General features: G+C 44.3%; 1 protein-coding gene across 1 annotated transcript in view; it reads left to right on the plus strand.

The window, feature by feature from the left end:
* Positions 1–23685, plus strand: part of LRRC27 (leucine rich repeat containing 27) — a 43684-nt gene extending 19999 nt beyond the window's left edge. Inside the window, exons 7-12 of the mRNA XM_081189517.1 lie at positions 2180–2420; positions 4923–5066; positions 6144–6237; positions 19348–19481; positions 21707–21833; positions 23496–23685. Of these exons, the coding sequence (XP_081045643.1) occupies positions 2180–2420; positions 4923–5066; positions 6144–6237; positions 19348–19481; positions 21707–21833; positions 23496–23645 (890 nt within the window). The 3' untranslated portion in view covers positions 23646–23685. The remainder of the gene's footprint in view (positions 1–2179; positions 2421–4922; positions 5067–6143; positions 6238–19347; positions 19482–21706; positions 21834–23495) is intronic.
* The last annotated feature ends 3597 nt before the right edge of the window (positions 23686–27282 follow it).

The raw sequence follows: 27282 nt of genomic DNA on the forward strand, positions 1-27282 counted from the left end.
CAGACGGAGAAATCGAAACTGGAGACGGAGTTACTAGAACCAAAGACTAAGGTACTCTCGAGAATGTATGACTTGCTGCTTAAATGGAACACACAGGATGAGACAGTTAAATCTGCTATGATAAAATGGGCACAGGATGTAGGACATAATATTATGTCTGAGGACTGGGAAAGGTTATGGAACACCGGTATGAAATTCACGGCATGTAGTGCCTTGAAAGAGAACATTATGAAAATGGTATACCGGTGGTACATGACCCCAGTCAAGTTGGCTAAAATATATCATCTGTCTGATAATAAGTGTTGGAAATGCAAGGAGGCAGAAGGGACATTCTTTCACCTCTGGTGGACCTGCCCGAAAGTAAAGGCCTTCTAGGAAATGATATACAATGAGTTGAAAAAGGTATTTAAATATACCTTTTCTAAGAAACCAGAGGCCTTTCTCCTGGGCATGGTGGACCGGAAGGTGCCAAAGAAGGACAGAACCTGGTTTATGTATGCAACCACAGCAGCAAGGATTCTTATTGCAAAGTTCTGGAAGACACCAGATTTACCCACACTGGAGGACTGGCAGACGCAGCTGATGGACTATATGGAGTTGGCAGAAATGACTGGCAGAATCCGAGATCTGAGCGAAGAAACAATGGAGGAGGACTGGAAAAAATTCAAGGACTATTTGCAAAAATATTATAAGTTGTTTGAATGTTAAGATGGTGCACGATTAAGAAACGTTATGCTTCTGCAATTTATTTAAGTAAATGATAAAGTAAGTTTTGATGAAAAAAAAAAAACGAGATAAATTAGAAACAAAATATTATGTTTATTAAGAGTGTTAAACTAAATTACAAACTTCCGAAATTGGTAACATAATAAATTCAAAGGTACAATAAGATGTGAAACTAGATAACAAATTGCTGAACTGGCTAGAATAATGAATGCAATGTTGAGAGGATGCGAGGAGGTCCAAAAAGAAAGTGAACTGTTGAAGGACGCTGTGAAAGTTACTTAATTCTTTCTTCTTTTTTTTATTTTTCTTTATATATAAAAAAAATGTTTCTTGCATGTTGCTATGTAAACAAATCTGTTAACCTATGGAAAGAAACGCAATAAAAATTTTTTTAAAAAAATAAAAAATAAAACTAGTGCTCACCCCTTTGTAGCAAATTTGTTGCCATGACTGTATCGGATACAAGAAGAACGTGCTATAATTGGTCTCATCATACGTTAAAATGGTGAAATGCCAAGCTGTTATTTCAGGTCCATTATTCTTCATCCAGGAATTTTGTTTCCCAGGTATGACATTTGCCTATTCAAGATACAGAGAAATAGAAAACATGGAGGTTGTATAGAACTGAAAGGCCATAGGTATTGGGAGGTCAGAGGAAGTAGGAAAGGTGTGTAGGGCCTATGTCTCCTAGGTTCCTAGCAGTGTTTGGGGATTCAGCACTTCTGGTGGTGAGGCAGATTTAGGGGAATATGACCAGTTCAGTCGCACTGGGCCCAGAGCCTCGGGGGTGCTGCCGAGGATATCACAACTGTGATGTAGAATGCAGTATGAGAGGCAGAGGGGCACCACATTTTGGCATTGCACAGGGTGCCACTGAAATTTGAGACCCCAAGACCTGCTGCTGCTGCCTGCCTACCTACCTGCCAGAATGGAGCTCAGGATAACAAACCAGCAAACGAGAATCAATGAAACCTTATCCTCTCACCATGCAAAGAAAATCGGAACAGGGACTAATGGATTTGTAAAATAAACTAATAGTATTCCCTTTTTAGGAGATGAGGAAGATGTTTCCAAAAGAATACCCTACTAGGATCATAAAGCATGGATTGAAGGAAAGGGGGCAGGGTAAACAAATCCATCAGGCTCTAACGTAAAACAAGTGGCAGAGTGACGAGAGCTGCAAAATGTATTATTTTTCTTTTCATCTGCCAGCATAGAAAACATTTCCATGTACAGTACTATAGTGTCATTTCTGATGATTGCACTGTAATAGGGAGCAGAACAGTGGCTGAGAAAAGCAAGCCAGACTTTCAAGAGTAGAATCACATAGCTTTTTATGCTTAATTCTAGAGAGAGAAAGAGAGAAAATAACTAGGTCTTGTTTTGCCATTTTCCCTTCATGACTGCTTGCACCAATGAGTTTACTACACTCACCTCTTTTTGATTCCAATAGAAATTCCTCCTGTTGAAAAGTTAAACTTGACAGACTTCACGAAATCCAGTTTGGATTTGTCAGATGGATGGCCTAATGAAGAGGAAATGGTACGGTTTCAGAAGCTAAGAAACGAACTTATACAAGATGAAAGAGAGGAGTACCTGGATAACAAAATGGTACCCAATGAATCCATGCCTTCGTTAAGAAGACCAAAGACTAAAGAGAAGCTCTCTCGTAAATCATCCACGTTTTCATGCAGGTAACAAAATGCATTGTGCAACTTGCTCTGCTTTTAAGTTTCTTATGGTGAAAATATACTTAATATTTGAAAATGCATGTAAATAGTAAGTTGCATTTACGTATTTAATATCCCACAAGAGGCCTCTGAAATCGGAGCCTTTCATAAAACCCCTCATAAGGTGGGTGAGGGAGTCAGAATTTTGGAAGAGATTGAAAGATTCCTCAGGTAATTATATTTTATTATTTTATGTGAGCCACCTTTGGGATTTTTCTGAGTTGAAAAACAGGCTAAAAATCAAATTATGATTTATATTTGCTGGTTGTCTCATCTTATAAATTCCCTAAGCAGCGTACAAAAACTAATATAAAACTTGTATCTATCTATCTATCTATCTATCTATCTATCTATCTATCTGCACTAGAATCCAAAACTAGCACAAATAACCAAATTATTGTTTTTACTGATTTTAATATTGTATTTTTTTTATAACCCACCCTGTTGTAGTCTGCACTGGGATCTTATAGTGAAGGGTGCCTAAGCAATCCAATAAATAAGTATCACTATTATAATTTAACACATGTAAATGTGATTAATTAATCAGCCAACTGTACAAATGTCCTGGGTGAATGAATGAAGGTTTGACAGTTGTGAAATGAAACCTTGTTAATATTATCCTAGACAGTGCACATCACTTAGCATCTTTCTTCTTACATTTCTACTCTTGTCTTCTTCACCCGCCAGGTGCCCGCCCAGCTGATGAAATCCAAATCATCTGGGGGGCACCAGGATGGCAAAGACTGGTCTACCGCATGATGTGAATTAGAATATGTTGAATTTTTAAACATGAAACCATTGTAGAGATCCTTGAATCGTAATTAAAATTGTCAAATGTTTCCCTTCACCTATGCTATTGTGACAGCTGTTCTAGCTGTTTGCTTTCTGTATTTTCAAACTTCAAGCATGCCACATTTCAGATGCAAATAAATAAGGCTCAGAAGTTCCAGGAGTAGATGCTGCCATCGTTTCAGACCATTCTTGCATATTTCTTCAAAAGCCAACCCTGTGTTTCAGAGTATAATTCTACATTGTAGGATCTTGAGGACATAGAACCAATATACAAGCTAGCTACCCTTAAGCTTGCACAGAGCTATAAATTGCTTGATGGGCTAAATAGCTGCCTACCTTTCCCTGAGGTGAGAAATAAATTGTGGCACATTTGACAGAGGAGACAGCAAAAGTACATGTTGAACAATCTAGAGTTATGGTTGACAGATTATACTGCAGGAACGGCACTTAACCCACAAGCTATATCAGAGGAACACTGGAGAATGAATAACATTCTTAGCGCAGTCTGTTGTGTGGCACAAACACAGTTCCTGTATTTTTTTCCCTTTCCTGAAGAAAACCAGAAGGTGGCAGACTGTGTACACTCTCTTTGAAATTTGCAGCGCTTCTTTAGGTTTCAATTAGTTCCCAGGAATTTCAAAAATAGACCAGGATAGTACCATACAAATTGCAAGCTTCCACTCATGCTTTTCAAACAGCAACCCGCTTTGGAAGCATAGGGCAGTTTTAAAAGAAAAAATGCTGTGTCAGGATCAGAGCATCATTTGGCAAAGGGAGCAGGGGTATGTGCTTCCACCACATACATAAATGCATATATTGCAGTAAGTGTGCAACTGATCATTCAACAGGAGCAGCTGTATCTTAATATAGTGTAAAAATAATAACATATGGTCTCTAAATGCAATTAGTTTTGTTGCTGTTATGTGTGTTTACTGTAACTATCTCCTCATTCCCCCACGGGCCAAATTTGACAGATGGGTGGAGTTTCACAAGTTCTGTTGATCAGGTGATCATAGCACAGCACAGCAATCTGCAAGGTTTAACGATCACCTGATCATTGGAGTTGCAAAGCCAGGTACATAGCACACCACACAGAGCTCTGCAACCTCCTCTCCCCTTTTTGGCCCAACCACATCTTTACCTGCCCCACATCTGACACTATATATGGCATCAAGTCACCAGGCCTCATGAGCCAAATGGGGACACCCAAATGGTGTGGTTAGTTTGGCCCACAGCCTGGCAATTCCTATTGCTCTCCTGAATTATAGAAAAAGTCACGCTCAAATCACTTTGATTGCTTTTATGTCTATTCTGCATGTATAGCTAACTCAGATGTGACCAAAATCATAGCAACAACTGGACACGTTGCATTTTTTTCAGGAAAAATCAAAGGAACAAAACTAGATTTCTTGGCATCTCAACCAAACATTAACAGCCCTAGCTATGTATGATGCTGAGACTTACACTTCTATAATATGAAGGTTACTATTCAGTTGTGTTATTGTGTTGAAGGTTCTGCCTGGAGAACCAGGCATTCTGATCTAAAGGACTATCTTTTATGAAGCTGGAATAGTCTGGGAAATAGAATAGATATTTTCTATATATAGTGCCCTTTCTTTTCAACTATTGATGTTAAACAATTGTTTTGTTTGACCTTTAATGTAAAATTTGAAGGACTTTGGCAAGAGGCAAGAAGACCCTGTTCCCTGCAGTTTCATCATACGATGTGCTCATTCAGAGTAAGAAGTTAGAGCAGTGCCGATTAGCAGCGCTAAAGGACATGAAAGAGAAACAAGCTTTAATCGAACAGCGGAGAAAGCAAGTATTATTATTGGAATTATTAGCGAGTTATTTGGAAATTGCCATGCTGTTCTGAACACACACACACACGGCTGTTTCCTACTTGACAGAATGCACAACCATTGCAGATTGTTTGCCTGTAGACAGGAATCTGTAGGAGCTTTGCCCTGCTTTTTTATGCTTTGCGTTCCTTTGCAATGATCCTAACTCACATTTACTCTGGGCAGAGTCTCTTGTGGTGGCGGCAGCCCTACAAGCAATGGGGAAGGGCGAGACTTCCTCCAGAACAGAAACAGCAGGTGGGAAGAAGGTGCCAAACTCTTCCACACCCACCAATTTTCGCTCCCTCACCAGCCAAGTTTCTCCCAGCAGGTTGGGAAATGAGCTTGGGTTGATGGTCCAGAGAGAGGGCAGACTTGGAGGGACGGGGGAAACCGCAGCTGGAAAGAGATGCTCCACAACCACCCAATGTTTCTCTTCAGGCAGTTGTGCAGCTTCCATTTTATTGCTTTTTTACTGGCAAGGTGCTGTCAAAGACATAGGCCGTCTCCTGTCACTGTTCAGTGCCATCTTCACATGCATGCTACAAGACCCCATTCCTCTTGAAAAAGTTCCCAGTTCAATTGTCAGCTAAAACGATCTCAGGTAGGAGGACTGGTAAATACCTTTGCTGGAGGTTTTAGACTCCAGATAGGAATTGCCAGACTGAGGACCTGATACAGCCGGCGCTCCTAGCTCCCCACTCTTCCCCAACATCACATTTCACCTTTTAGAAACACAATGAGAGGGTTTTTTGTGTGTGTTTTTTTCTAAACCTAAGTATGGCATGGAGGGTCTGTTTGGGAGTACTGCTGGTCTGAATGACATGATCATTTTAAATTTGCTGTGATCCAACATCTACCTAGATCACACCTATGGAATGTAAAGTAGGTTATCTATAGCTACATACAAATCAAATGCGGTTCTTTCTCTCTGAATATATCTCCAAGTGCAACTTTTCAGCACCTCTGTAGCACATACATGTTGCTTTCAACATCTGCAGAAAGAGAGAGAGAGAGAGAGCTTGATAGAATTTTATTAAATTTTTTTTGGTAGGGATAAAGAAGTGCTTCAGAAATGGAGGAGACGGAGCAGGATGATGAAAGAGAAGAATGGCGTATCGTACTCATTTGATAAAGAAGACACTGAGGTATGTAACAGCAGCTACACTATAGAAACCTGCAGTTGATTCTCATCTCTGACACTGGCATGCTAACTAACCTTGGTCTAGCTGCTCCATTTTTCTGTGCAGTTGTCACCCCACCCCCGACAGCTTACTGCTTGTTACTCCATCAGTCGTCTTGAAATCCCATCCTAAGGAGCTTCTTTATCTGCTAGGGAACGCATAGATGTTTCGCAGTTGAAACATCCTCTTACTTTAGGCAAGTGTAGAATAGAACCATGCAGTCCTGCCCTAAAAGGGGAAAGGGGACCCCTGACCATTAGGTCCAGTCGTGGCCGACTCTGGGGTTGTGGCGCTCATCTTGCTTTATTGGCCGAGGGAGCCGGCGTACAGCTTCCAGGTCATGTGGCCAGCATGACTAAGCCACTTCTGGTGAAGCAGAGCAGGGCACAGAAACGCTGTTTACCTTCCCGCCGGAGTGGTACCTATTTATCTACTTGCACTTTGACGTGCTTTCGAACTGCTAGGTTGGCAGGAGCAGGGACCGAACAATGGGAGCTCACCCCGTCACAGGGATTTGAACCGCCGACCTTCCAATCAGCAAGTCCTAGGCTCTGTGGTTTAACCCCAGCGCCACCCGTGTCCCTACTCATCACCAAATTTTTTTCATCCCCTGCCTCATGTTAAAAAGTTTTTTGCTACCCAAAGTCAGAGATACTGTGCAGGATTACATGAGGTTGATTCTGGTCCCACCAGAGGGCAACTATCTAGGTCACAGGCAAAGTGCCAAGGATTGTTGGTAAACCAATTCAAACTCTGGCTGGTTCCTGACATTAGCACCAGGGTGCCATTTCTGTCCTTAAACTACACCTGCACCTGTTCTATCTAATCTGATAAGCAGTGATACCACCAGGAGAGAACTTTATCCGCAGAATGAGGAGGAGGAGGACTTCCAAACACAATTGGGCTGCTTCTTACATTACACTATACATTTCAAGCACATAGATGCCCCCTCACAGAATCCTGGGAACCATAGCATGTTAAAGGGTGCTGGGAATTGTAGCTCTGTGAGGGGTAAATGCACAATCAGTGAGTTTCAGTGAAACGGCAAACATGCGGATCCCGTTATTTATATGCAGGCATGCTATTTAGGAAACCATGCTTTGACTACTGAAGGCGCAGAACATTTGGTGTGAGTAGGGTACAGAGTACATTATCAGATCCTTGCCTCTGCAGCATTTCCTACATAGACCAGTCACTTTGCTGGCATTCAGAGAGCAGCGCAAGACCATCTTTGCAATAATAGGATTCCAGGGATATGAATTGCCACTTGATTATCCGGTCCAGCCTTTGGTGCCAAGGCAGGGTCCTACACAGATCAGCCCCCTGCATATTGAACCCCCACCGTCAAACTTCTCCCCAGTAGAGAGTTTGTCTAAAATGATTGCTGCTCAGGTTTTTGGAGGAAGCAGGTGCAAATTTAAGTAAACACTTAGGCGATGGCATCATGGCTCAGTCGGGGGGAGGGGGGCATGTGTGTTGTAGGTGTCGAAACATCCGGCACATAGCTTTTCAAAAACTGCGGCTGCCCAAGCTGTTTGGAGGCGTTGAAGCAGAAGAGCTTTCGTTTAAAATAGGATTGTTAAAATTGATGGATGCCTCCTGAGGTTTTTGCCTCTGCCAAGTCAAAGCCAATGTAGGCTGGATATTACAATTAATCCAGGAGAGAAAAATCTGTCATCCTGATCCCAAGAGAGAGCTGCATTGTTTTTAAAGAAACCCCTCTAGAGCAGCTCGTTGACTACTGCTCTTTTACACTGTTTGTTTTTTTTTAAAAAAAGAAAACCCTACAAAAGGGCGCCGAGAGGTCCAAAGGGAAAAGATCTATGAGTATACCCAGGAAGGATGGCTTGAGAGAAGTGGCAAAGATGCTGGGGAGGAGAGCCATGTTACACCAGAGGACATAGGGGATCCAGAGTGTATTAGAACGCAGTATGTGGCAATAGCCTGTTGTCTTTGTCCATCGAGTTTTCTTGGCAGGGATACTGGAGTGGCTTGCCAGTTCCTGCTCCAGGTGGATCACATTTGGTCAAAACTCTCCACTATGACCTGTCCATCTTGGGTGCCCTGCTCGGCATAGTGCATAGCTTCTCTGAGTTATTCAAGCCCCTTTGCCATGGCAAGTCAGTGATCCATGAAGGGGAATTATGGTGCTGGAGGAGACTCTTGAGAGTCCCATGGACTGCAAGAAGATCAAACCTCTCCATTCTTAAGGAAATCAGCCCTGAGTGCTCACTGGAAGGACAGATCGTGAAGCTGAGGCTCCAATACTTTGGCCACCTCATGAGAAGAGAAGATTCCCTGGAAAAGACCCTGATGCTTGGAAAGATTGAGGGCACAAGAAGAAGGGGGTGACAGAGGACGAGATGGTTGGACAGTGTTCTCGAAGCTACAAACATGAGTCTGACCAAACTGCGGGAGGCAGTGGAAGTCAGGAGTGCCTGGCGTGCTCTGGTCCATGGGGTCACGAAGAGTTGGACACGACTAAACGACTAAACAACAACATGTGGCAATAGCACATCCTCCCTGTGCTGTCTCTGGTCCCTCACCATCTTGCTTTTGTAACAGCAACAGCTCCTGCTGCTATTATTCAGCGTTCCTGGCCTTCCGTACCAGTAGTGTGGTATGGACTCCATTGTCCTCTCTGGTTGTGTGAGGGAAGACGTCCCTGGCTAAAAGTTAAGTAATCAACCCACAGAAGCAGCTCTTCTGCTGTTCCCAAGTCAGAATCTTTAGGTCCCTGGCTGTTGGTGATCAGAGTCCATGTTCCAGGCTCTCCCTTTTCCTTGATCTTTCAGAGAGTCACAATCCCCGGCATCTGCAGCAGGACTGCGAACATCCCTTGCCCGAAACTCTGGAGAGCCAATGCTAGTCATTGTAGGATATATAGATGTAGATATATATAAGTTTTATTAAGGCTTTTCACAATACAAAAAAGCAAACTATTCTAAACAAAACAATAATAAAAAAGAGAAGGGAAAAGAGCTAGAAGAATACAAAGTGAAAGGAAATAATAAAAGAATAGAGAAAGATAAAAAAGAGGTGGGTAAAAGCAAGGAAATAAGAATAATAACAGAGTAAGGCAAAAGAGAAGAGAAGAATAAAAGTGGGTTCCAACTACCTGTCAGTGGTAACTGCAAGCGTCCTCACAATAATCCATTGTTCAGTCCTGAATGGCGTCCCGTTCTTCCTTCCTCTGCTAGTTGATTTTTTCCCAATGTTCAATTCAGGCACCTCACGTTCATTTCTTATCCTTTTCATCCAAGAGGTCCAAGAGAGGTTTTCCAATTATTATCAAATATAAAAATCAGTCTTGAACTTCCTTCAGTCCAGCCTCACAACTTCCTCACAAATTTCTTTGCTGTGTTTCTAAAATAAGACAATATCCATTATTAGTTATGAGTTATGTAGACATTTGCTCACACCCCATGCTTCCAATTCCATTTCCTGTTACCATGGCCTTCCATCCTTATCACTTAGCTTAATCTTCCACCTTCTATATTTCCATTCTTTTTCCAAAAGCAGCTCGCAGCACCAGAGCAAGCAATACAGCAACAAAAATGAGTATCAGTACTGTACAGTGTTTCCATAAATGGTCTTACTACCAATTCATTTCGAAACATCACAATCCAAATAAGCAATTCACGTTGAGAAAATTAACATGGTAACATTTTAATTTCATTCAAAAAATAGGCAATACCAATCAATAAACTATATTGCAACTGATACTGTTTATGTTATTTTAGAATATGTAAGTCAAAAGTCAGACTTGCTTTTTAAAAAAATATTGATTGGAGTCAGGTCTTAATCAGCAGTCAGTAGAGCATGAAATCTCAGAGTTGTGGGCTCAATCCCCACTTTTGGCAAAAGATCCCTGCATTGCAGGGGGTTGGAGGAGATGACTCTCGTGGTCCCTTCCAACTCTACAATTCTATTATTCTAAATGCAGGAAATGGTAACCAAGTTTCTTAAAACCTATAGCACGTGGTCTCTTCCATTCACCATACTCTCTCCATCATATTCTGGTGCATCTCTTAAAGGCTTCAAGAGCAACAGAGACAGGGCGAGGGCAGGTTAACCTGATCTTTCCACGCTGACTAAAAAGCTTGTAATACAAGCATCCCTCCAATTCAAGCCTGCTATTCTTTATTTGAAGAACCTTCTTTTGCATCAGATTAATATCTACTGACTCATACCCTCATAAATCCTTTCTCTTTTATTCTGATCACCTGTGACTGAATGAAAGCTCCGGGTAGCTCAAATGCTTATTCGGCCAGCATTTGGAATCTTTGTTCTTACTTGCCTCGTTTGGTTAGTGTATGCACACATGTACACACACACACACACACACACACACACACAAATGCATTGTGGCATGGATGAAATACATACCTGAAACACAAGATGGCACTCGAGTGCCACATATCCAGCCTGCAGGCTGACAACGCAAATCACCATGCAAGTAGCAGAGGAACAAATAGGATCGTATTTCCTTTATTCCACTTCTGTCATCTTGTCCACTGGGTAGTCTTTCAAGGGATTGCACAATGAGAGAGTTAGAGTTTCTGACCTAGCATGGGAGAAAGTGCTGCTCAGCATATCACCAATGCTTCTTGTGGGTGGAGAAAGTGGCAGGGTGGTTAACGTGCTGCTTCCTTTATTAGTAGCGTTCAGGTTTCATTTATATGAATTGCTATAAAGAGCAGGAGGAAACACCCAAAGCAGTCATGCAGTAATAGTTACATGCAGCAATACTTACTCTACAACTGAGTTTTTTCAACGCTTTTTGACTGTGCAAAGGATTAGTGATCCTGACAATATCCCTGCAATGTTATTATCCCCGTTTAGCAGAGGAGCAGGAAGGACTGAGGCTGGGAGACAGAAGCCCCCCCCCCAATTAATTATGTGAATAATCATAGATTTGCAGAGCTGGAGAGGACTAACCTCCCGCAATGCAGGAATCTTTTGCCCAACATGGGATTCGAACCCAAGACCCTGGGATCTCATGCTCTACCCACTGAGCTAAATATGAAAAGGCTCTACACAATCACAGGGACAGCAGGAGCACACTATTGACTCTATCCCAAGGTCACACAGCTTCATGATCCTGCCCTCCAGCATCCATTTGTTGAGACGGAGAAGGCTATAGTCACAGATCTCTAGGTTTCCATTGAAGCTGGAATTCTGAGGCTTCATACCTAGAGATGGGGGGTAAGAAGTCATGTGATCTCAGAAGCTGGGCCTGTGGTATGACGCCACTTATTTTCCTGAGTATGGAGGGATGCGGGTGGCGCTGTGGTCCAAACCACTGAGCCCCTTGGGCTTGCTGACTGGAAAGTTGGCAGTTTGAATCCCCGCAACAGGGTGAGCTCCCGTTGCTCTGTCCCAGCTCCTGCTAACCTAGCAGTTCGAAAGCATGCCATTTCAAGTAGATAAATAAGTACCGCTGTGGCGGGAAAGTAAACAGCATTTCCATGCACTCTGGCACTCGTCGCGGTCCTCCATGCGCCAGTAGCGATTTAGTCATGCTGGCCACATGACCTGTAAAACTGTCTGTGGACAAACACTGGCTCCCTTGGCCTGAAAGAGCACTACAACCTCAGAGTCACCTTTGACTGGACTTAACCATCTAGGGGTCCTTTACAGTCAGGAGACTAAGAACATGTAGACAGCATCTTAAAAAGCAGAGACATCACCTTACCAACAAAGGTCCGTATAGTTAAAGCTATGGTTTTCCCAGTAGTGATGTATGGAAGTGAGAGCTGGACCATAAAGAAGGCTGATCGCTGAAGAATTGATGCTTTTTTGAATTATGGTGCTGGAGGAGACTCTTGAGAGTTCCATGGACTGCAAGAAGATCAAACGTATCCATTCTTAAGGAAATCAGCCCTGAGTGCTCACTGGAAGGACAGATCCTGAAGCTGAGACTCCAATACTTTGGCCACCTCATGAGAAGAGAAGACTCCCTGGAAAAGACCCTGATGTTGGGAAAGATGGAGGGCACAAGGAGAAGGAGACGACAGAGGATGAGATGGTTGGACAGTGTTCTCGAAGCTACAAACATAAGTCTGACCAAACTGTGGGAGGCAGTGGAAGACAGGAGTGCCTGGTATGCTCTGGTCCATGGGGTCACAAAGAGTCGGACATGACTAAACGACTAAACAACAACAAACAAAGAACGTGCCAGTGGTCACCAAGCGATTCTTACAGCTAATGTGGGATTTGATTTACAGTTTACTTCCCAGGCTTGCAGTGAAACGGGCCAACATGGGAAACACAGAGGGTTTAGCTGATTGCATAATCTCGTTTGCACAATAGAGTTTCTACAGCAGCTTGGCAGCTTCTTTCATAAGTGGACCCAAGTTTCGCCCAGCAGAGGGCTGTGTAACATTGCTAATGCTGAGTACTTATTGAATAAGCTTGCAGCAAGATGCTGATCAGGGAGCATTGGGTAACAAAGTTCATTCTGCTAAACCCTGGAGCTAAAACAAACAAACAAACAAACAAACAAACAGAATGCTAAACTGTCTAGTGTCTACCAACAATTGCCCCAGTTTATCCTGGCACGTGGCTCAGACTAATGTTGGTTTCAAAGAATATATCTGAGGGGAAAGTTATTAATTGTGCAGTGGTTTCATACGAAATACTTTCATAATATTGGCAGAATAACTTGAGGCTGGTATCGCTTAGATTTAGAAGAATCTTGGAGCTCAGAATTACTGGGAGTTCTTGTTGCTGTCAGTGGAGACCACTGGCTGAAGTATGCGTCATGGGTTGGGAATATAGGAGCAGAGTTTCCATTAGAGGCAGCATCTACACTATACATTTAAAGCACTATGATACCATTTTAACAGTCATGGCGCCCCACCCCCCACCCCCAAGAATCCTGGGAATGGTAATATATTAAGAGTGCTGAGAGTTATTAGGAGACCTCTTACTCCCCTGAGAGCTACAATTCCCAGAGTAGTTTAACAATCACTTTCTTTGAATGGAAAAGCTTTGTTTTCTAATCTCACGTAAGACAAATGCTTTAATGCAGAGTACAAAAACGGATGTGTTTATTCTCTAGGTTCTCATTGTTTACTAACAGCTGTTTGCATTTTTAACAAAAAAAGATGGTTTAACATTTTCCACTTTATTAAGTCATTAAGACCTTGCCAAGATGCCAGTATTATAAAGCAAAAAAATACAGTCTTTTGTTTTTACGACAGTATGTTTTTCAAACTTGTACTTACTGAAATGTGCTTATTCTAGCTCTTTCACACAACACATTTCTCTGTAAATAAACAAACTTGGATTCTTTGAGAAGTCTTCAAGAACTGATAAGGTCTTGAGATAGCTTGGGTTTCATCAAAAGCTTTCACATTGAAGGTCACTGGCACATTCTTTTAGGCTGTTTCTCAAAAGGCAGTGTGATTTATTTTATGGCAAATGGGAAGGATCAAGGACTTCTTTTTGGAAATAGCTTTGTGAGTCAAGGTCAAATCTGAAAGTTCTGCTTCTATTACAGTGCTACCTCGGGTTACATACGCTTCAGGTTACAGACTCCACTAACCCAGAAATAGTACCTCGGGTTAAGAATTTTGCTTCAGGATGAGAATAGAAATCGTGCGGCGGTGGCACAGCGGCAGCTGGAGGCCCCATTAGCTAAAGTGGTGCCTCAGGTTAAGAACAGTTTCAGGTTAAGAACGGACCTCCGGAACGAATTAAGTACTTAATCTGAGGTAATTGGAGGCCTGACAAAATGAGCAAATATAAACAAAGTGCCTTTTGTTAGCCACGTGGCCCTATGTGTATTCCAGACTTCTTTGCTTCCCCTAGAGACTGACCCCCAAAATCTGCATTACATATTGCAGCTACAGTAGGGCTGTTGCCATAAGTGGCATCTTTACCAGTGGGACAGAGTGAGATAAATCTCTCCCATATAGGGAAACCTCCACTTTGGGCTGCTTCCTATTTAACAAACCTGTTTCAAGATGGCTTTCATCTTTCATCTCTGGTGTTGGCTAATTTCAAAAGCCAAGATGTAGTCCATTGAGTAGACAACTGGGTTTTCTTCTGGGAAATTTAGGTACCGTATTTTTCGCTCTATTGGACGCACCGGACCACAGGACGCACCTAGTTTTTAGAGGGGGAAATCAAGGAAAAAAATATTATCCCTCCCCCCAGCCCCAAAGAGCAACGGACAGGCTGCGCGCAGCCTGTCTGCTTCTCCCAGAGCTTCTTGGGGCTGCGGGGGAAGCCCGGGTTCCCCCACCAGCCCCAAAGAGCAAAGAAGCCAAGACAGCTCAGGGGATCCATAGCCGCGCAACCTCTCCAGCCAGGAGCTAAACCTCTCCAGCGCGGCTAAAGAAGAAGACAAGGCAGTCCAGGGCAGGCACTCACTGCCCTGGCTTCCTCTTTAGCCTTGCACAGCATCTTTAGTCTTGCACAACGGGATGGATTGCGCCCGCTGTCCACCGGGGCTGGACTAGATGACTCCTGGGGTTCCCTTCCAACCTTGCAATTCTATGACCTCGGAAGGTGTTTGGGGTCTCCACCACTGGAGGCTTTTAAGCAGCGGTTGGGGGACCATCTCTCTGGCGTTCTTTAGCTGTGATTCCTACATTGTGAGGGGGCTGGGCTAGATGACCCTCAGGTGGCCCTCCCAACTCTATACAGTCCTACAGTTCTGCAGCAGGAGATCCACAGCCACTTAGAATCATAGAATTGGAATAGACCACAAGGGCCATAGAGTCCAACCCCCTGCCAAGCAGGAAACACCATCAGAGCACTTCACACAATGCCCACACCATCAGAGCACTTCACACAATGCCCACTCCCAATTTTCATCTGAGAGACATGTGGCTTCAGTGTCTAGGTAGGTACCCCCCTACTTGCCACACTTCCCCCACCTCACTTAAGCTGAGGGAATTCCTGCCCAGAGAAGCTCCCAGGTGAGGCAAGTGTTAAGATCTACCTCTGGTAGATCTCTTGCGGCTGGAGAGGCGCGCAAGTCTAAAGGGGAAGCCAGGCAGCAAGCGCGATCCATCCCGTTTGCTGCCTGGCTTCCCCTTTAGACTTGCGAAGCCTCCCACCCCCCCCCACCCCCGGAGAGGCGCGCAAGTCTAAAGGGGAAGCCAGGCAGCGAACGGGATGGATCGCGCTTGCTGCCTGGCTTCCCCTTTAGACTTGCGAAGTCCCCCACCCCACCCCCACCCCCGGAGAGGCGCGCAAGTCTAAAGGGGAAGCCAGGCAGCGAACGGGATGGATCGCGCTTGCTGCCTGGCTTCCCCTTTAGACTTGCGAAGTCCCCCACCCCACCCCCACCCCCGGAGAGGCGCGCAAGTCTAAAGGGGAAGCCAGGCAGCGAGCGCGATCCATCCCGTTTGCTGCCTGGCTTCCCCTTTAGACTTGCGAAGCCTCCCACCCCCCCCACCCCCGGAGAGGCGCGCAAGTCTAAAGGGGAAGCCAGGCAGCAAGCGCGATCCATCCCGTTCGCTGCCTGGCTTCCCCTTTAGACTTGCGAAGCCTCCCACCCCCCCACCCCCGGAGAGGCGCGCAAGTCTAAAGGGGAAGCCAGGCAGCGAGCGCGATCCATCCCGTTCGCTGCCTGGCTTCCCCTTTAGACTTGCGAAGCCCCCCACCCCCCCCCACCCCCGGAGAGGCGCGCAAGTCTAAAGGGGAAGCCAGGCAGCGAACGGGATGGATCGCGCTCGCTGCCCTGGCTTCCCCTTTAGACTTGCGAAGCCTCCCCCCGGCTGGAGAGGTTGTGCAAGGCTTTTCTAGAGGAGGGAGAAGGGACTGACTGGCGGCGTCAGTCCCTTCTCCCTCTTGGGGAAAAGCCCGCAAGAGCCGCGCGAAGCTTGTGTGGGGCTCTTGAGGGCTTTTCCTGCCTGCCTCCTCCCTGCATTCGCTCCATAGGACGCACAGACTTTTCCCCTTAGTTTTTAAGACGGGAAAAGTGCGTCCTATGGTGCGAAAAATACGGTATGTCCTCTTCCTGGTGACAACACTGTCCCTTAGCCTCTGGTGTTTCCTTGTCTATAAAATGGGAAATCCTCAGGGAGCTGTTGTGAAGGAAAGCACAATGAGGGCTGTAAAGCACTTGACAGATTAAAGTCCTAGGTGAGTGATGAGGAGTAGTAGAGAGGCATCTTTTCCTCTAATATTGGGGATGTCTGCATATGCAGCATTTTTCGCAAGGAGAGCAGCCTGCCCTCTAATTGATCGCAGGTAGAAGAGGTACCATATTTTTCCATGTATAAGACTAGGGTTTCCCCCCTAAAAAATAATGTCAAAAATTAGGGGGAGTCTTATACATGGATAGTCCCGAGTGTGGACTGGCGACAATCTGAGTCAGACAGAAAAATATGGTAATTCTGACAGTGGTTTCTTTCTTCCTTTAGTAATTTGGTTGATGTGTACAGAGAGCTGTTTTCCTCTTCCTTTTTTGCTATTTTTGGGAGCGAAGGATTCCTTTGGGGGTTTAGGTTTTTGGTTCAGTGGCTTCCTTCAATGCTTGCAGCAGACTGCTGTGTAAGAGAAGAGGCAGTCAGTTTCCCGTAGCTCCTCGTATCGCCTTGGGGTGGTGTTCAGCGCCATGGTGTTCCAGTCACCGTTAAGATCAGAAGAGGCAGAGACTGCACAGTTCAGGTATGCCCCCTGGATGTATGGGAAGAAATAAAGATTCACTCACAGATGAAAACCTGCCCTTGGACAGAATAACTGACTAGGCAAGTTCAATTGCAATAGGGTATGTGACTCACTGCAGGTAGGATGATAGGATAGGACTTCGTAAACCTTGAGCATTCTACGATGTGTATGATGAAGGCCCCTGATTCATGAGAGCTGGTGGAAATTCAGATCCCGTGGCTCTTCACCTGCCACCCACCATCAAAGAGGAGTGTTCTATCTGGGGCCCTGCTTCCCCTGTCTCTGTTAATGGCAATTAAAGTGTGGAACGCAGAGTGTTCTTCACCAAAGCCTCTTGATTGTGACACCAACCCTAGGGCGAATTCCAGTGGGAAACACCATCTTTTTGCAGCTGCATATCCTGGATGTCAGCCAAGTCACCTTTGTATTGCCTCCCACATAAGGCTGCCATGTCCTACAGTTGCCGAAGAAACTGTGCAGTACCAACAGTTTGGAAGCTGGGGTCAAGGCTGGGTGCCACAGGGCCCAGTGTTGAGATCGCAGGCTGTTCACAAATGTCCACTCATTACCACTGGCCCTTTGGTTCAGAAACAGGCTTCTCTAAAAGGAGTGAGGTGTGGCTGGAGGTGCAAAAGTTCTGACTTGGACTGGAGGGAAATGCAAGGGGGAAATGGCACCTTTGACCACCAGTGACATATCCAGCGACTGTGAAACTGACATGCCCTTTCTGAGCATGCAAGTCCACAACCTTCCCACCTACCCAAGAACACTTGTTGTATCAGTCCAGTTGCAATAAAAGACTAAGTAGTTTTTAGTCACTTCCATTATGAAGAAACTGCGGTTTCAGAAATGTTTTAATATGGAGTTGATTTCCAGGGACAATAAATCATGCTGTGGGTTTGGCTCAGTGGTAGGAATATGCTCATTACATATACTGTATTATTTACTATAGTGCTATATTGTTTTAATTAAGGTGAGAAATAAATCTTCATATGAAGCAGGCAGTGGTAGTGTGTGTGTGTGTGTGTGTGTGTGTGTGTTTAAGCACCACTTTTTCTTCCTCCAAGGAGATAAGCCTCCTTTTATCCTCACAACAACCCTGTGAGGTACGTTTGGTAGACAGAGGGAGGCCCAAAGCCATCCACTGAGCTTCATGTCTGAGAGAGTATTTGAACCCAGGGGTAAATCGTGCATTGTACCACACAGGCTGAAATGGGGATAGGTATCAGCGATTCACTCCTTCTTTACCTGAAGTGCTGGCTAATTTTGCTCACGGGGTGAGAAGTGGTGAGATTAATCTCCAATAGGACTTCATCTAGCAGTTACCAGACGCGACAGTTGCTGTCTATCTGCTACCTATAAGGTCTGGGTCCCAGCTTTAGGCGCTGTGTGGACAAAGTGGAGGTTTTTTTCTTCTTCTCCCTCTTGCATAATACTAGAACCGGGGGCAATCCAACGAAGCAGAATGTCGGAGGATTCAGGGCAGACAAATAAAGTGCTTCACACAGCACATAGCTGAACTCTGGAATTTGCTCCATAGTTTAAAGCCAACTTAGATGGCTTTAAAAGAGGATTAGACCATGGGTAAGCAAACTAAGGGGCCCGGATCTGGCCCAATTGCCTTCTAAATCCAGCCCATGGACAGTCCAGGAATCAGTGTTTTTTTACATGAGTAGAATGTGTCCTTTTTATTTAAAATGCATCTCTGGGTTATTTGTGGGGCATAGAAATTCGTTCATCCCCCCCCCCCCCAAATATAGTCTGCCCCCCCCAAGGTCTGAGGGACAGTGGACTGGCCCCATGCTGAAAAAGTTTGCTGACCCCTGGCTTAGACAGATGCATGTGGGGATAAAGCTATCAGTGGCTACTAGCGACAGTGGCTATGCTCCACCTCCACTGCTGGAGGCAGTAGGCTTCTGAATACCAGTCACTGGGATCTGCAAATGCAGAAAGTTGTTCTAGCATTCAGGTCCTGCTGCGGGCATCTGGTTGGCTACGGTGAGAACAGAATGCTGTTCTAGACGGGCATTTGGCTTGATCCTGCAGGGCTCTTGTTAATTTTCTTATAGAAGGCTGCAGTAGGAGGAGATCAGAGGCAGAAGTAATGGCCACAGACAGTCAAACAAAAGGTTGCAATGAGGGAATAGATTCAGTAGTACTTGAAGTTGCCGGATTCAGTACGGAGCTGGGCCCTTGCTCTTTCTCTTGTGGTGAACAAGGAATTCAGTAGGTGAAACTTCTCTTTAAAAAAAATATATCCTAATCATGTAACTTCAATAGTAATGGGATAGGCTGCATCTGGTGAAATTCTCCCTGCTCTGACATAGGTTAAAGCCCAGGAGCCCAGGCATGTCCAATGTTGAATCTTTTGGCAGCCCGAGCTACTGCCTCTCTTCCCGCCCCCTGACATTTTAATGCCATAATATGTTGCCTTTCCTCTAGGTTTCTCGAAATGCACCTTACGCAACAGACAATATGAAGAACCACAACAAGCCAGAAGACTGGAAAGAAACAAGCAAGCAAGATGAACAAATGGAGATGACCCTAAACTTAATGAGAACGACTGACGAGCTAAGGTGAGAACAAAGATGTTCTCTGCAAGTTGCTAAACCGTAGTTCCCATCAAACCCAGCCATTGGCCATGCTTGTTGTGGCTTGTGGGAGTTGTATTTCTGCAACATCTAGAGGGCCCAAGGTTCCCTGCATCTGGTGTATGGGGTCTGGACAACTGGGAATGCACCTGAAGCATCACTCTCCTCTTACACCTCCTTCCTCTCTTTCTGCTCCTGTGTTAGGTCCAAAATTACTGTAAGATGGAATGCAGATGAGTAATGTTTTAGTTACAGATGCAATCTTCAAAAGAAAGTGTATTTCTCCACCACCACACACCCTCCCTAGGCCAATGTTGTAGCCCCAGGCCTGTTTTGAATCATTAGGTACTCATTCAACCCCCACGGTGCATTTACATTTTGTACTAATGGATGCACTGCAAATACTTTCTCATTAGGGGACCGGGATAGCAGTTCTGTCACATTCCAGCCCCACCTGCTTTCAGACTTCCCAGCAGCAATTATCAGCCAGCTCTATTTTTACCTTTTTTTAAATAAAAGGTCCCGAGACATTCTTACTCTTCTTTTGTTTTCAGTTTTGATTCCTCGTTCACATCTTTATTTCATAATGCACTAAAACATCATCCAGATAGGGAACCCAAATATCATACTAAATTAGAAACACCTGTCATATTTTGAAAGAAAGAAATGTGTTGATCCTGTGTAAGATATTCTGAAATATCTGAAAGTTCTGAAATATCTAAAGTTGTTAAGCCTGAAGAGGGTGGATGGGCAGGGAGGTGACATTCATTACAGTGGTACCTCAGGTTACAGACACTTCAGGTTACAGACTCCGCTAACCCAGAAATAGTACCTCGGGTTAAGAACTTTGCTTCAGGATGAGAACAGAAATCATGCTCCGGCGGCACGGCGGCAGCGGGAGGCCCCATTAGCTAAAGTGGTACCTCAGGTTAAGAACAGTTTCAGGTTAAGAACGGACCTCCGGAACGAATTAAGTACCGGTAATTAACCCGAGGCACCATTGTACATTGCCAATATTATATGGCTTCCATAATAGGGCAACACAACTGATTACAGTGTTTTGTTTTTATGAGGACAAAGGAAAAGCTGCGGATTCATGCAAAGGCTCAGCATTTTCAAGTTAGCAATGGGGGGCGGGGGCAGGGAGAGGAACCTAAAAACTGTAATGCCAGTTACTTTTAAGCCTGGATTATGTAGAAATGTTACAGACTCTAGCCCTCACATTTTGCGGCCACTTTCCTCCATCCTTTACAGAAAAGCCCACAACTTTATACCCTGCGTTTGTGTGTGGGTGCAGGTGCTGTCCACAAAGGTTTATGCCACAGATACCATGATACTTGTTTTTGCTGCAACATACTAACATCAGTCATTGCAGATATTTTCCTGGTGTTCTGAGGCTTCTCACAGTTGGGTGTTTTCAGGGAGTAGAAAAACTTTTTAATACTGCTTTTAGAGCTTGAAGATAGCAGGCAGACACTTTTTCTTTAATCAGCTTAAGCTATTCTCCTTCAACAGCAGCTGATAACAAAGCAATTGATACCAGCAATGAGAAGACCGCTCCCCTTCCCAGGGGGGCGGAGTTGCAGGCAGGCCACGAGCATTCCCCGTGTTCAGCGGGGGGGGGGGGCATGGCGATGCCTCCTGCGTCATTGGGAGTCCCAGCCGTGTCATGCCCCACAGCTGACCAATCAGGTCGACTGGGGAGCGTGGCTTACCCAATTTAAACCTCCACGCAGCCGGGGCTCAGTCTCCTTTTCTCCCCCTGCGTCGGACAATATTTCTGTGGCTTGCTCTCTAAAACAATGGCACCATCATACACACCCACACCCCGTTTGCTCCACTGTGTACAGATTGAAATAATCTCTGGGTTTTCAGACAGTTTAGTGTTTTTGATGTTTTGTTATCTGTAGAAAAATGCTATTACAGTAATGGGCTGATGAAATGTTTTCAGTAGATCCATAAATGGAGGTGAGGACATACTGAGAAATTCATAGGATTGCAGAGTTGGAGGGGACCCCAAGGGTCATCTAGTCCAACCCCCTGCAATGCAGGCATCTCAACTAAAGCATCCATGACAAAGGGCCATCCAGCCTCTGCTTAAAAACCTCCAAGGAAGGAGGAGAGAGACCTCCCGAGAGAGACCGCTCCACTTCAAACAGCTCTTACTATCAGAAAGTTATTCCTGCTGTACTCTTCTATGTTTGTTTCAGAGCAGCCAAACGCAAGGAAGTGGAGAACCGCATCAGACAGCACACGCAAATGATGAACGAAAGAAGGAAAAGGTTAACAGGGATCCCTCAAGAAGATATGGAGAGAGCAAAACAAGACTATGAGATTGTAGGTTGCATGATTACATTTTGTTGCTCTATTTGTTTTTGTTTTTTTCTGCAAACCGTGGCTATCCTCATTTTATATTCTTTATTGAGAAATAAAAAGGACAAAATTACAAGTCCACAGAGTAAGATAAAACAAACAAAAGCAGAAACAAAACCGTAGCTTTCCTATTGTTACCAGATCTGCTCATGAATTCTTAAGCCTATCTGACTTTTAGAAGACATCTGAAGGCAGCCTTGTTTAGGGAAGTTTTTAATGTTTGATGTTTTATCGCTTTATCATCATCATCATCATTAATATTCTGTTGGGAGCCACGCAGAGTGGCTGGGGAAACCCATCCAGATCGATGAGGTATAAATTATTATTATTATTATTATTATTTTATTATTATATTCCTGCATTATAGGGAGTTAGACTAGATGACCCTCAGTGGTCCCTTCCAACTCTACCGTTTTATGATTCTAACTCATACAACTTATATACATATTCAATGAAGTATCACTGTAGGGTTTTTTACTGGAGACAGTTGTGTGCCACAGAAGTTTTTGCAAAAGACATGATTAGAAATACCAATATTGTCAAGGTAACACTACAAATCAAAATTGCAAACCACATTCAAATTTTGCTCTGCAGTTCTAGTCATAAATAAAACACAGTTTCTGCAAAACATGCTTTCCCTAGTTCAGATACAGTGCAAAACTATGGTTTGCTAGCCATCTGTCACCAACCCTCATTCATCTGGCAGCAAATCAGATTTGGGCTTACATCTGAATTGACATATCATGATAATACAGGTTTTTTTTGTTCCGGTAAGTTTATGCTCAAGTGCTGCCAAAAACTTAGGGCATCTTACATTTTTTTATATTGGTTAATAAAGCTGCAGTCATGTGCACATTTCTGTGGGAGTGAATCCGATTGAACTAAGTGGGACTTACTTCTAAGTAAACATCCATAAGTTTGATCTGCGTAAGAAGCAAGAGGAGCTTTGCAAGACTCACTTAGATTAAGTCAGACCTCTTTGCAGCTCTCTGCCAAATGAGCTTAACATTTCCATGCTTCTGGCAAAGTGAGCCCTGGCCCAAGAAAGATAATTCCTGATAAATTTATTTGTCTTTATGGTGCCACCAGACACCCCGTGCTGTTTTGGCTACAAGAGACTGATACAGCTACCCTCTCAAATTGGTATTGGCAGCAAAGTTTTGAGTTGTGCAAAAGGTTTCTTTGAAGCTTTGTTGCCCAAAGGTTGCTGTGGATTCAGTTCTTTGCTTTGGGGACCAGTGTAGGAACCATTTAGCTTTGGAATCCAGTTACACAAATACAGTGGACCCTCAGGTTATGTTACCTTTGGGTAACGTAACTTTTGGGTTGCGAACACAGCAAACCCAGAAGTGTATACTTCCGGGTTTCGCCGCACGCGCAGAAGCGCTCTGCGTGCTTCGTGCATGGACAGAAGCACTCTATCGTGCCATGCACATGCACAGAAGCGGTGCTTCTAGATGCGGACTTTGGGGTATGTACGAACCCCCAGAACGATTAAGTTCGTATCCAGAGGGTCCACTGTACAGCAATAGATAGCTACCTGAAACACAAATGAATAGTTGGGCACTAGCCTTGTTAAGGTGATAACAGCTCGAGTGTTCATGCTTTTTATGTTTCCTGCCACAGGCTGAAAACCTAGAACAGCAGCTAGCAAATCTGAAAAGAGACCTGAACCAGGAATATCGTTTCACTGCCTTTACAGGAGAAGTGCAACCACCAGAGAATCCACTGCCTTTCAACAAGCCTCCAAATATCTTTTCTAACACGACATTTTAAATTATATTAAAGAGAATTTGTCATGCAGCAGCCACCTACACCAGCTTGCTTTGCAGTTGATCTGCTTTTAACCAGGCTTTCAAATATGTCTTTTTCTCCTTTATTCTTGTTTGTTTTGCTTTGGAACGTAAAAATTGGAATCTTTCACACTCATCACCCTCCCCGTTTCAATATGTGCCTACAAGGTTTTGAAGTGCCTTCCGTTACTGCATGGTTTTAATGCCGATTATTGTTAATATTACCTTCCTGTAACCCTGCTTCCGAGATGAGCCTCGTAGATATTTGCCATAATTCTCAATCTCTTTTAAGATCCAGTGGAGCAGAATTGCAGGATATCCTACAATTCTAATGTAACGGGCCTTTCTAATTAAAGGAAAAGTTCACACCTTCTAAATGAAGAGTTAAAAAAAAACCCCAGTGATTGGTAATATCCTTAATAAACATATTTCCAGCTGTAGAGAGTGGAAGGTTATCAGATTGGCATTCGACCTCCTGGAGGTTTTAAAGAGCAGCAAGTGACTCACCTGGCTGCTTTCTGCTGTGCCTCCTTAGGCAGATCAGTTTTGTAACTCATCATTAAAGCCATCATGTTTTATTTCAAGAGTTTTTTCACTATGGCTCAACATGCAATTTTGGTTTCTATGTCCTTGGGAAGAGTCAAATCCTCCCCCCCCCCCCGAGTTTTGTTGTCAGCAATATTTTTTCAAGGTCTTTGTGGTTGTGGACGATTAGAAACTACAGGAGGAACTTGAGGAGCTAAGGCTCGAAAATAAATCATCTTGCTTATGCAAGTATTAACCCGATGCAATGTTTCACACTTAGACTGAGATGAAGATCAAATATCACTTTAGCAGGGAACCTTCGCCAGCCTTCCTAGATATACCCTGTTTGAAATACCTTTTGAAATAAGGGCATTTTTCATGAAGATTTGAGGAACAAGACATCCTTTTTGTTGCACATTCATGACCCGATGTGCTCTTGATTTTATCAGGGCAGTCACACACAATCCTGCTTTTAATGCTGTTGGCACCTGCAAAGGTGTGTGATTTGTTGTTGTTGTTGTTGTTGTTGCTTGTTTGTTTCACACTGCTTGTTTTCCAATCAATGCATATCCTATAGCTTCTTGCTCAAATCCCATGACTTTTTATACCAAAATGTTCTGTTTTATTTCCCCCACCACCAGCAAACACACACTTTCCTTTATCTGTAGCCCTCCTAGACAGCAATAGTGTGGTAACATTGGGGAGGCATCGCAGCACAACTAATAAAGAAGAATAAATCCACTGCTGTCTCAAGAACATGCAGCCAAATACACCTGTGAAAAAAATGCCAGTCCGGAGAGGCCCCAGTAGCAAAGACTTGGGTAGAAGGAAGGATTTGAGATTTAAACAGATCAGATAAATGCTTCATCTCAGGGTGTGGCTGTACCAGCTGTTATTCCCCCTCCGGATTCCACAAATAGCTGGTGTTCCATCCCTATTTCTAAAACCATCTGTAGCTGTAGTTTTATAGCCACAAAACGAACAGGAGGGATGCTGCTGGCCTTGTAGCAGGAGAGAATTTTTTAGCTTTTCAAAACAGTTGGGAGATACGCATTTTCATGCAGCAAAGGGGGAGCATTAGCTTGCTAGCAAATGAGGGGTGGGGTGAACAGGGAATGGAAATGCCAAGTGATAAATCTTTGGAAGGAAGAACAGGGATCACAAAATGGTTACTGCAGCAACAGAGCCTGGTAATAAAACTTTGGGGGGGGGAGGGTAATGTCTGTTTTAGTTTTTCGGGTTCCTTGCCCTCTGGACATAGATCCTATCAGCTGACTCTTTGGGAAAGATACAGTTAAAACAACCAGAGTTGCACTGTCCCTCCTCCTAATGTCACGGAAAAAAACATGTTTAATTGTAGATGGCCATGTCACTAGGAGAGCCACATTCCCAGCGCTAAAGGATGAGCAAGAGTTACCTCTGAGATTACAAGGGTCACTTTGGATCCACAACTCCAGCTAAATATATTGCTATTGAGCAGGGAATCCCAGCTACAGAAGTGTTTTGGTGGCGCAGCATACCGTATTTTTCGCTCTATAACACGCACCCGACCATAACACACACATAGTTTTTAGAGGAGGAAAACAAGAAAAAAATATATTATAAACGAAACAGCGGATGTATGATTTTTGTGGTTCATGCTGTGGCCACAGACATGTGATCTGACGGTGAGTTTGGGGTAGCCCAATGCAAAATCCTGAGGATCCATGTGGATCCATGCTTTGTAACCACGTTTTTGCACCACTGCGGCCCCAGGCAACAGTGGGTGCGTGATTTTTTTGGTGCAAGCTGTAGCCATGGACATGCTATGTGATCTGATGGTGAATTTGGGGTGACCTAGTGCAAAAATCCTGAGGATCCATGTGGATCCGTGCTTTGTAACCACGTTTTAAGTGGAGAGGGAAGGAAAAGCACTCAAGGGACAAGGAACACGCGTGGGGTGGGTGGAGAAGGATGCTGTTAATAATGCAGAAGAGGGGTATAAGAGGAGAAGGCTCCTCTCCTCTCCCGCTTTGCTCCTTTAAAGCAAGCAGGCTCTCTGTCCCTCTCTCCTCCCCACTCAGCGGCTCTTCTCCCACTTTGCTGTTTCAAAGCAAGCCACGGAGGAGGGAAGGAAGGGGAACCATGGATCCTCTGCTCACGACTGCAGCAGATACCCCCGCCATCCGTAGGCATTCGCTCCATAACACGCACAGACATTTCCCCTTACTTTCTAGGAGGGAAAAAGTGAGTGTTATGGTGCAAAAAATACGGTAATTTGGCTTGTTAACCCAGCACTGACAGAATAGACTGATATACCTGAACAGCAAAGGTGCTTGGAAAAGTAGAGATGGAGAACCTTGGGTTGAGCGGGGGGGACGGGACGACAAATTTGTTGAGAAAAATCGCAAAGAAATAGGACTTTTTTTGAGCTATTTCTATGGAAAATCAGATTTCCCTGGACATTTAGGCAATTTTCCCCCGGACACTGCTTGCCGTTGCAATATTCTGTACATTTTCTGGACGTGGCAACCCTAGGCCAAGCCCCTCTCCCTGTCTCCTCCCCTCTCACCTGTCTCCAGCCCTGCTCCTCACCTTGTGCTATTGCCTAGCTGGAATGCATCTTTGAACTTTGTAACAGTGCCTCTCGGTTGCCTGTATTAAGAGATGTATGTGTAGAAACCTCTACCTTTTGGCATGACTGAAATGTACTAAGGTAGGAGTCGCCGCTTTTGCCTCTGGCCCACTCTCTCTTAGTCTCTGGCTCTGCTCGCCACTGGCATGTAGCCCCAGAATGCTGCTTCTGAGGCAATACAGTCCTCAGGCTAAAAAGCTCCCATGCGTGTGTCCCCCCCCCCTCCAGTGTAGAATTGTTCCTGATCTCCCATCTATTGGGCTTGGGAAACTGCATAACATCTTCTTGGCTTCCTGGATGGGTTTGTGTATTGCATGTCTAAGCCTGCCCAGTTCAGCATTTGGATGTGGTTGGAGGTGAGCACCTAAAACAAGACGGCAGAGAGGGAAGCTCTGATAATTACATCCAGAAGAAGGCGTGTGGAAACTTCACAAGGCATATCCAAGTCTGAATTATTATTATTATTATTATTATTATTATT

The sequence above is a fragment of the Podarcis bocagei genome (assembly GCF_964188305.1).
Source record: "Podarcis bocagei genome assembly, chromosome: 4".
Lineage (NCBI taxonomy): Eukaryota > Metazoa > Chordata > Lepidosauria > Squamata > Lacertidae > Podarcis > Podarcis bocagei.